The sequence below is a fragment of the Strix aluco genome, chromosome 29 (assembly GCF_031877795.1).
Source record: "Strix aluco isolate bStrAlu1 chromosome 29, bStrAlu1.hap1, whole genome shotgun sequence".
Lineage (NCBI taxonomy): Eukaryota > Metazoa > Chordata > Aves > Strigiformes > Strigidae > Strix > Strix aluco.
The window spans coordinates 5,190,625-5,201,338 of record NC_133959.1 but is presented as its reverse complement, the minus strand read 5'-3'; the positions used below and the strand labels follow the sequence as shown (position 1 = coordinate 5,201,338).

Below are 10,714 nucleotides of genomic sequence, written 5' to 3'. Positions count from 1 at the left end.
TTTTTACAAAACAGGGCTCGCTCACTTGTTATCTGGAAAGCAGCAGGGAGCAGAGGAAGGATGAGAGATGCGTGTCGCAGGCGAGAGGAAACCCAGAGTCCCCCACGCACGGGGTGCAACTCGTCCAGATAGAAAACAACTTCAGAGCTGGGTGTGCCTGTAGGTGCTGGGTTACATTTCCTTTGTACAGGAAGATTTTTATATTTAAGATATGTGATAGTGGGGATTTTGGCTTTAATTTAATCAATACGGAGCTTTCTGTTGCCCTGAAGGCACTCTGTCTCTCCAGGGATTGGTTCTGGTTTTGTTGGTTTAACGTTGTCTCCTTCTGGGCTCACACTGATGAAATACCTTGCTCTACTATCGCTGTTATTTCTTGTAATTTTGAACACACAGATATGAAAAGTTCTCATTGCCAGTATTGATCAAAACCACATTATTTTTCATAAATGCACTTTCCCTTTTTGAAAAAAAAAAACAAACCAACCAACCAACCAACCAACCAAAACCTCACAACCCAGCCAAACTCATACTCTTCTAACCAAAAACTTGTACTGAAACACAGCTTCTTGATTAAAAATGAAGTGTCTAAAGGGAAACTGAGGCATGGAGCGATGCAGTTTGCTCTCGTTCAGCGCAGCAAACGGGGCAACTGGGAGCAGAACTGAGGAAGGGCGAGACTTCAGCGCTGCGCACCCGAAAGCGGCGTCCTAACCCCCGCACGCCGGCGACTACACCCGGGAGCAAGAGCAGGAGCAGAGTCCTGCCCGCAGCTCATCTCTCTGCTCCACTCCACCAGTGATGAAACCCGGTAGCCCTCTCTTTCACACGAACCACTTGGTTGTTTCCTCTCTCACTGATTAAAATCAAGGGCACGAAAAGGAGCAAACTTTTCACCAAGAAACGAGATCGTGCAAGACACACCGTCCACGTTTGTACGCTGCGGTTTGAGAAAGACGGGGAGTGACTGGAAGGAAGCCAAGAGGTGAGCAATGAAAATCATCAGCTGTCTACAGAATGACCTGTGAGGGAAGAGGAAAGAACCAGCGTTGTTTAGTCTCGAGAAAACAGCTGACATTTCATAACAGCCTTCAAATATGTAAAAGGGAAAGAATTACTGGGCTGGTATTGCAGGAGGGGAGTGAAATTCTTTTTTCCAAACATGTAAATGAGAAGTTAAGCACAGAAACAGACTATTTAGAGGGACTGCGAAATCTCCTGCAATGGCATTTTTTAAGAATAAACTGGAAAAGCTGGGGAGAGGATCCTGCTGCGGGGTGGGGATGGAGAAGGTGACCTCTTAAACATCCACTGAACCTCAACCTCGGGGTAACGGTAGTTTGAAAATCAGTTTTCACTGCCAGCTGGTGTAGCAACAGCTTGCAGAATTCAAGTCGTTTACTCTCCCAGGACTCTATGAAATGTTTGGGTAGAAACTATCTCTTGAGCCCAAGGGAAAATATTGCAGTGTTCCTTTGGGAACACGGCCAAGGTACAGAGGATAAGGTCTCTGCAGATACTGCCACCAGCTGAAAGTGTATTCAGCTGCCAGACAGTCCGTGTTGTTCCAGGACTAGCAGATAATCCAAAAATCACCAAAATTGGTTGTTGTCAGCCACGGAAGGAAGCAACAGGATATCCTGATAGAAAACACTCTTCCATTTAGCCCTGCAGATAACTCTCGTTGAAAGCTTTCTGCTCTGCAGCCAAATATCCCAGACACAACAGAGGAGCTTATTTCAGCGCAGCGTTCTCCGGGGAGCACCCGACCTAGGAGCGCCTGCAGAGGGGCAGAATCGGAGCCTGGTCCAGGAGGCGACCGCAGGAGAAGAGACCCACACGGTGGCTGCGATAACGACTCCCTGTGCCATCTCCACTTACACCTTTCATGATGAAAGCGAAGTGGAAGTACCAGCGTGGAGAAACACTCAGAGGAGACAGGCAGGAACACAAACCTTCCTTTTCTTAGAGGCGGTTTTGAAGTTGCATCATTAAGGCAGAGCTGAAGGTGCTTTTTTGATTTCTGTAAATCCAAAACCCCGTGAGCTCGGCCGGTGCTGTGCCCTCTAGTGGGACTCTCCGGGTTTTGAAGGGGAAGCTTTTCTTCCTCTGTCGGGTCGTTGTCTTTTAACTAATTTGTTCACATAATGTATGCAACATTTGGTTAGCTCATTCTGAAAAACAGTTGCTAGAAAAGAGGCAATGCTAGGATATTAAAAACCAGAAAGATCGTTCATGACACTTGAACAGTAACTATTTGAATTTTAACAGAAATTTGCCAAAAAAATGCAGAAGATCTTTCTAATAGAGTATTTCCAAAGACTGCTTGCTCTTGTGGAAGGAGAAATACTAGAAATTAAATCAGTTATATGCTAATCCTAGGGTTAATTAGAGACAAAGCCATCATTTGAAACACTGCAGAGAACACAAGCAGCTAAACGATCGCCAAAGGGCAAACAAACGCAAGGTCCGTGCATTTCTTGCAGCGCCTGCCTGTGCAGGCAGTGGTATTCTGAGTATGTTTTTCTCTTTTAAGTATCTTCTAAGCTCATTTGCTGTGCACAACGCTATCACTGGGACTTTGCTAAAGGTAATTCTCACTAATGAGACCTGCAGCCTGACAGCTCGGGGAGACCAGGGTCCTCAGGGGAATGGGCAACACAGACAGAGCCTGGGTTCAAGGCCTCCTGAAGAGCCCTCAGCCGTGGGAGCTGAGGCTCACCTGCCCTCAGGAACAGCCAAAACTAGGTCATTTCCGAAGTCAGCAGCAGTGTGTGATGCCTGTCCTGTCTAGACGTGTTATTAAACGGGTAAGAGCAGACTGTAACTGTTCGAGGCTGAGCTTACAACCCTGATGACGTGCGAGTACAGGTGAATATAATGTCCCCTTCCAAGTCGTACTTCGGATAAAAAGGGATCAATATCCCTATATTTATAGCACAGGGCTGTTTGTCAAACCTACATTCTCAGCATTTCAAGGTGCAGTGGTCAGCCAGGAGTTTAGGAGCACTGCTAGAGCTGGGCAGTGGGACAGACTGAGGGAACAGCACGGTTATCCCATCACGCCATAAGCTTCTGTACCATCCGACTGGACGTAGCAGGGCAGCACAGCAAGTTTTGCATGCAAAAATGATATTCCCTGCCCCCCCAATTAATTATCAGTGATGCTGCTAAAGCAATTATTCTGTTAAATAAGTAGTTCAAGTGTCCTGCAGAGCGTTTAGGCAGGTTTTACAACAGTTTTCCATAAAAACATCACTCAGAAGCTTTCAGCCCTGAAGGTGACACCCAAGCAGCACTGCTACTACAACTGAGATTTTTCCCTAAAGAGATTCAAACCTTTCATTACAGCCAAAAATTATAACGAGGTGAAATTTGACACTAAACAGAAAGAAAACAGTGATCCTGTTCTTACACTGAAATAAGTTTGTTTACAAATTCTGGTCTTTCTGGAAAGGGGTGAACTTTCCCTGCTAAGTCCAAGTTGTCTGCTGTGGCTTAGTGGCAGAAACCAGATCAAGAATAATCCCTGGATTTCCTTTTTTCTAACAGCTAAAGACTTTTTCATCTAAAGGGCTCTGGTAGTGGGTTGTTTCATCGCTAATTTATGTTGACAAATATAACTATACCTATGACATATAGATACATATTCTTTTCCTACTCAAAACCCACATTAAGAAAGCAATGGAGCAGCTCTCTAAACTGGTTTTCAGCCCAGTACACACAAAGACCCCCAGGGTTTGCAGACTGCCTTCCTTGAGCCCCTAGATTAAGCCAGAAAAGCCAGCCTGTTCTCAGACAGCACACACTGCTTTAAAATGGTGTGTGCCCAATCAGACAATTTAAGAGGTCCACAAATTGATGTTAGAAAGAACCAAAACCTTGCTTTAAACTAAAAGCCAGGAATCTTGTGTAATCTTGTATGACACTCTGCAATATTGGCTATGAAAAGTTAACTGCATGCAAAAGTCCACAGTCACTACTGATCCAGGAATGATTAGCTTAAAATCAACACACGTCTAAGAATAGTTCAAGAACTACAGCAGTATTAAGAATGGTAACAACTACCCAGGGACAAACACAAGGCTCATCAAACCCAGCAGCCACTGGCTGATGCCTGAGGAACCAGCACAGGAAGAGAGGCAAACACGCAGCAGGCCTTCCTTAGGACACACGTTCAAACAAGCTGAAGGCCTAACCCAAACCAGGAGTCTAGTCTAAAGAACATGGACTGAGAAGGTAACACAAAAAAACAAAAATACCATTCATTTGATTTATTTTGTTCATCAGGTTTATAAATTACTCCCACTGGGGTAAGCTCTGCTGTGACAGTGATCAGAGGAAGGGTACTACGCAGGCTGGTCAGTGAAGTTAAATTTGTTCACAACCAAACGGTCACAACCATTCATGGGAGAGAAAGGGACACCGTGACCTGTTGCAGAATCTGTTTTGGGCATTTCAAGTTCACCTCAAAGCAGGGTCTCAGCGGATGGATGGCTCCAAAACACTCTATCCAGCAATAAATTTCCTACAATAAACACAAAGCAGTCATTAAGGAGTGCTTCCTGCAAAGTGCTACAGCAGCCAACACTACAGACAGAACAAGTTCAAAAACCTCAAAAGCCCGAGGTTTCTGTTATAGAAGCCGGTACAGGCACAGCAGAACACAGGCCTGTAGTCACTCTGGAGGGAATCACAGGCCACCATAGAAACATCCTCTTCCTCTCTTCCAGTAGAGGAGTATGCTCTTTCCAATGACACATCAAAGCTCTTGCTTCAAAACAGACGACACACGCTGTGGTCTCAGAAAGGTATCCACATTCCTACTACTAAGAATTTTTAAGTAAAGAAAGCCCTTACTAGGTAATTTAATTGCCTCTACATGACTTGAGAGCTTTTCCACTGACTTATCCATAAACATCTATGGTCACCCAAGATGCTACAAGTGCAGCTGATTTTTTTGAGAAGTTTCTTTCATCCTTCGGTTACATAAAAGATCAGTGTGATACATATTTTGAAAACGGAGAAAACAAAGTGCTTAAACTGCAACAAGTATGGAAAAAGAGACTTACAAAAGTAGTACCAATTTGCTTTGCAACTTCCAAACTCAACCATTGTGTGGCTTGAAGGCAAGTATCTTTCTTACATTTAGCAACATTAAAATGTAACTGTTATTCTGACCAGAAGAAACAAGTATTGAGATGTATATAGTTTCCTCTGGACCTTTTCCCATCAGTATCCTTTCATGCAAAGCAAATATCTTCCTAACTCCCCTCTGTCTGCAGCAAGGAATAAAAAAGCTCTAAGCCTGCCTACTACACAAATATGCGTTCAGAGGCCCAACAGAAGGCATCATCTAATTGCTGCTCTAGCTTTACAGATGGTCAGTCTTACAGAAGATTCAGAACAGCACATTTCATATGCAATTAAAGAAGGAAAAAAAAAAAAGCACCTTGAGAAAGCCAATTTTCCAATGAATTCATGGCACTTAGTCACCAGCTCTGAACATTCGACTTTTAATAACAGTCACAAGGAACAGAACGGAGCCTGAATTTGCCTAGCAACAAAACTAGTCATGAGCTTGAAGCCGTTCTACCTAGGAATAGAAGTAAATAGATCTGTCAAAAGTTCCAATTTACGACAAAAAACTTGATTTGACTTCTCAAGATCCACATTACATTTTGAAAAATCCACTGTTTGCAAAATAATCACTTGAAAAACATATTCTTATTAATATTATATCCTTCTGGCACTCTGTGAAGCCTCATATGGAGGAAAAAAAAAAAAAAGTCAGTCCTGAACAATCAAATTGAGCACTTCTGGTTAGGACCAATGATATGACTGTGCCCTGGACAAACAGGACACATCAGCTGTCACATAACCACAATGCTACTGCTTAAGCTAACAGATGCACAAACAAAACTTACCATTAGAGGGAAGCTTAGTCTTCAGTTTTAAACTTGCCACCGATGTAGGGAACATACTGAAGGACCAGCTTCCAGTCTGTGAACCATATTATACCAGTACCAGCTACACCACCCCATGTAACGAGGGTGGGAGTCCTAAAGAAGAGACACACACATGTGCAGGTAAACAACATTTCTCCACTGTGAAAGGTCTGGCAAATGCTCATCACTAAGGTACCTGGGAAAGTAATTTCCATCAAGAAAAAAGCTTGGCAGAAATCTTGGAAGAATCTCACATACACAGAAAAATATCAGTCCCCTGAGAAGTAAGGTATTTTACAGAAAAAGGTTGATATGCTTTTAGTTAAAAAGAGCATCATCAACTTCAGCAAGGACGCACTTATTTGTCCAACTATTCTACTGCTATAGCTCACGTCCCCTTTATTCTGGTCCGCAGCTACTTCATCCTCTCTCACGCACTCGCTGGCACTGTGACAAACATTTAAGCTCTGAAACACTTTGAAGACAGCCAGAGCAATCCGGAGGCCACATCCACCTCAGCCGAACCACCGCCAGGCAGACAGCCCCCCTCTCCACCCTCCAAACCCGGGCCCAGCGGGGTCAGCGGACCGCACACGGAACGCAGAGCCGCGGAACAAGCCGGAGGGGAACGGAAAGGGCTCGGGAAGCCCTTCAGGCGCCTTAGGTGAGCGGCGGGGGCCGCGGCCGGTCCTGAGGTCCACGGTGAGAGGTGCGGAGCAGGCCGCGCGCCTCTCACCGTGGACGCCGGGACCGGCCGCGGCCCGCAGAGCGCACCCAAGCCCCGCTGTGAAGTATCCCCGGGGCCGAGCGGGCAGCCCCCGGCCGGGCCTCACCAGTTCTGGAAGAGCTGGACATAGCGCGGCCCCACCAGCTTGCTCAGCATCCCGCCGCCGTCAAAGTCACCCCCACTGCGCATGCGCGAGCGCGCCGCCGAGCCACAAAGGCCCCCGCGCTCCGCGCGCGCGCATTGAGCGGGGCTGCCTGCGGCACTGCCTGAGTCAAGCGGCGTTGTCATGGCAACACACCCCCACCTCGGTCGTCCTCCCTCGAGGCCCCGTGGCGCTGCGTCCCCGGCCCCGTCTCGAGAGGGGACACGAGCCCTGGCGGGGTGGCCTGTCCTCACACTGCGGGGGGGACACAAGCCCTGGGGGCCTGTCCTCGTCCTGAGCTGGGTCCGCTTCACAGAATCACAGAATCACAGAATCGTCTGGGTTGGAAAAGCCCTTGAAGCTCCTCCAGCCCCACCATGAACCTCACCCTGACCGTTCCCAACTCCACCAGATCCCTCAGCGCTGGCTCAACCCGACTCTTCAACCCCTCCAGGGATGGGGACTCCCCCCCTGCCCTGGGCAGCCCATTCCAACGCCCAACAGCCCCTTCTGCAAAGAAATCCTTCCTAAGAGCCAGTCTGACCCTGCCCTGGCGCAGCTTGAGGCCATTCCCTCTTGTCCTGGCGCTGGTTCCTTGGCTCAAGAGACTCATCCCCCCTCTCTGCACCCTCCTTTCAGGTAGCTGTAGAGGGCCATGAGGTCTCCCCTCAGCCTCCTCTTCTCCAGACTAAACCCCCCCAGTTCCCTCAGCCGCTCCCCATCAGACCTGTGCTCCAGACCCTGCACCAGCTCCGTTGCCCTTCTCTGGACACGCTCGAGTCATTCAATGGCCTTTTTGGAGTGAGGGGCCCAAAACTGAACCCACTCATCGAGGGGCGGCCTCACCAGTGCTGAGCACAGGGGTAAGATCCCTCCCTTGTCCCTGCTGGCCACACTATTGCTGATACAAGCCAGGATGCCATTGGCCTTCTTGGCCACCTGGGCACACTGCTGGCTTCTCGCACCACAGGAAAGTGCCCCCTTCCCAGAGCAGTGTCCCCAGCACCCAGCGGTGCCTCTACAAACCCCCCTCGTCGCTGCCACCCAGCCTCTCCCAACAGGAGAGGGAGTTTCAGGCCAGATTTTTTCAGCAGAGGGTCCTAAATCCACCATCCATTCCATAATGTTCCCCAGGCTCTGCTCCAAGCCAGCTCAGCCCTCTGTGAACCTGCAGAAAGTCCGGGGGGGGCACTGGAGCCCGAAGCGTCCCCTGCGGCTGCGCTGCCAAAGCTTCAGAGCTGCAAACGCTTCCCCTGCGCAAACCTGCAGTGACGGTGTCCTGCAGCCGTCGGCTTCCCTCACCCCCTACGCTGGCTGCCGGGAGCTGAGACCCACAGAGCAAAGCCTGTTGCAAAAACCCAGCTCCTGTTTTTTCTCACCAGGACACGGAACAACTATTTTATCAGCCCTTTGGGTGACTGACTCAACATCACATTTCATTCTGATGGTTTGAGTGTTTCCGTGCCTCGGTGCCAGCAGGGCGATGTGAGTTACCGAACCGTGCAGACTTTTGGGTTCCTTTCTGCGAGCTGTTTCCCCGCTGCCCACGCGCCAGCTGGTGCACGAGGTCAGGCGGGAGCTTTGTGGCCTGTGTTCCTGCAGGAAACCGGTGCCTTCGCCACAGCCGCCACGTTACCAAGGAGGGGGGGGTGGGGGGTGGGGGGAAGCGAGGCTGGTGAACAGGCCCCGCACAAGTTTTGCTTCTTTAATGTCTGTTTAGCTCCATGGAGTCACGCACACACAGGAGAGGCTCAGCTTTCACTTTATATTGAAAGTTTCCCAGATGCCAAAATAAAAATACTAATACGAAAGGCAAAATAACTCAAAAGGCAATGAAAAACAGCTCAATCTTTATCTTCAGGAAAGCCTTGGGGTTTTGAAGGCAGTTTGAGGGGGGTGTGCATCCTACTGTTTCACCCCAGTCAAGGCAGACAGGGAAAGATCCAGTAATACTACCAATTTCCTGGTTAGAACAACAGCAATATTAACAACTCATCCTTTCAACATGTTTTGCTTCATCTACAGTTCAAGCACTGTGCAAAGGGATTTGTGGTCTGCTCTGGACACTGTGCTGCAACACCACGCTTGCTCCTTCCCTGCAGAAAGTCCTTTGAGCTGTTGGGAGAATGTTCACGCCGCAGCAGGGACAGCTACACCTCCAAAGCCCGACTTCTGGGGGGGAGCTGCCACTGAGGGTGAGAGTCACTTTCTTCTCTTGGTGTCTTCTGTGGCACAGGTGTCATCTTAGATTCAGAAGCAGAAAAGAAAGGGCAGTGAGCGTGGTTGTCCAGAGCTGCCTTAGGGACACCACAGTAAAGCACAAAGCTGTGTTCGACCATCAGAACAAGTGATCTGCATCTCAGGCCACCAGAGCAAGTGAGGATGTCTCTGCTGATGCCTTGCATCAACAAAAATCACTCCTTGTTTAAAGCAGTGAGGTGGAGTTTTCTGCTCCAAGAGACCAGACTGCTCTGCGATAGCTTGTCCTGGCTCTAAGGACAGTTCATGGCCATGGCTGGCAGTGCCAGCATGACCTGACATTTGCCCCCAGGACCTGATAATCTCATCCCACCCCTTGACACATCACCAGGGACAAAATGCTTCCAAGTATTCACCCAGGAACCTCCAGCTCTGTTGGTGGCCACTGCTTGCATCTTGGGCAAACTATTTGCTCTCCTGTTGTGTTGCTCCTTGTTCCAGCCCTCACCTGATCTCCCAGCCCAGGCCTGCTCTGGCCACTGGGACTTGCCTGTTTACCTTCAGCCTCATCACCTCTGAGCACCCTTCTTCCAAGCTGCAGCCTTGCTCCCAAGCACACATTTCTCCCTTGTCTGGCTCTGGTACAACCTTGGCTTCTTGGTCCTCTACCCTTCCTTGTCCTGACAGGGGTGGATGGTTCCCCTCCTCACCCTGAGGATGCCCATCATCCCCTGGCCTGGCAGCTCACGCCTCAAATTTCTCAGTAAAAAAAGTGTTTGGCGTCTTTAAACAGTTTGGTTTATCTGGGCCTGCCCTGGCTTTTAGCCAGCTCAAGGGAGAAGAGCAAACAGGCCCAGCACAGGCTCTGGCTACACAGCAACGCAACGCCCAAGGCTGAACTAGCTCTTCTACGTGACAGCACGCAGGAAACAACCCCTGTGAGGAGGGAGTGACGACAGAGAAGATGAGCCGAGGCACATCGGTCCAGACAAGGAGACAGAACTGAAAGGACCATCATTCGACGGACTCGGTGCGGCTCAGGGAGGGCAGCGTGCTACCTCAGAGCTTGCTCGCTGCCGAGAGAAGGGCTGCCAGGGCTCAAAGAGATTTAACTAACTAGCACGAGCTGGTGGCAGAGGGCTAACCCAGCCCCGGAACCACAAGGGTGTGAAACAGTGTGACCAGCAGAAGCAGGGAGGTGATAGTCCCCCTGTGCTCTGCACTGGTGGGGCCACACCTGGAGTGTTGTGTCCAGTTTTGGGCACCTCAACACGAGAGAGATCACGAGGGGCTGGAGCGAGGGCAGAGGAGGGCAACGAAGCTGGGGAAGGGCCTGGAGAATAAATCCTGTGAGGAGAGATTGAAGGAGCTGGGACTGTTCAGTGTGAGGAGGAGAAGGTGAGGGGAGACTCATCACTCTCTACAGCTCCCTGAAAGGACGTTGTGGAGAGGTTGGTGCTGGTCTCTTCTCCCAGGGAATTAGTGACAGAACAAGAGGGAACGGCTTGAAACTGCAACAGGGGAGGTTCAGACTGGACATGAGGAAAAAATGTTTCCCAGAAAGAGTGGTCAGAGAGTGGAATAGGCTGCCCAGGGAGGGGGTGGAGTCCCCATCCCTGGGTGTGTTTAAGGGTCGTTTGGATGAGCTGTTGGGGGATGTGGGGTAGGGGAGAACTTTGTAGAGTCGGGCTGATGGTT

The 10,714-nt window shown here is 49.4% G+C and overlaps 1 protein-coding gene across 1 annotated transcript; it reads right to left on the bottom strand.

Moving 5' to 3' along the window:
* Window positions 1–4,259: 4,259 nt before the first annotated feature.
* On the bottom strand, window positions 4,260–6,870 carry UQCR11 (ubiquinol-cytochrome c reductase, complex III subunit XI). Its single transcript, XM_074808760.1, has 3 exons — window positions 6,782–6,870; window positions 5,928–6,062; window positions 4,260–4,528 (listed from the first exon to the last, which is right to left on the bottom strand). Exons 1-2 carry the CDS (start codon window positions 6,862–6,864, stop codon window positions 5,942–5,944), a joined length of 204 nt encoding a protein of 67 aa, XP_074664861.1. The 5' UTR covers window positions 6,865–6,870; the 3' UTR covers window positions 4,260–4,528; window positions 5,928–5,941.
* Between the last annotated feature and the right edge of the window lie 3,844 nt (window positions 6,871–10,714).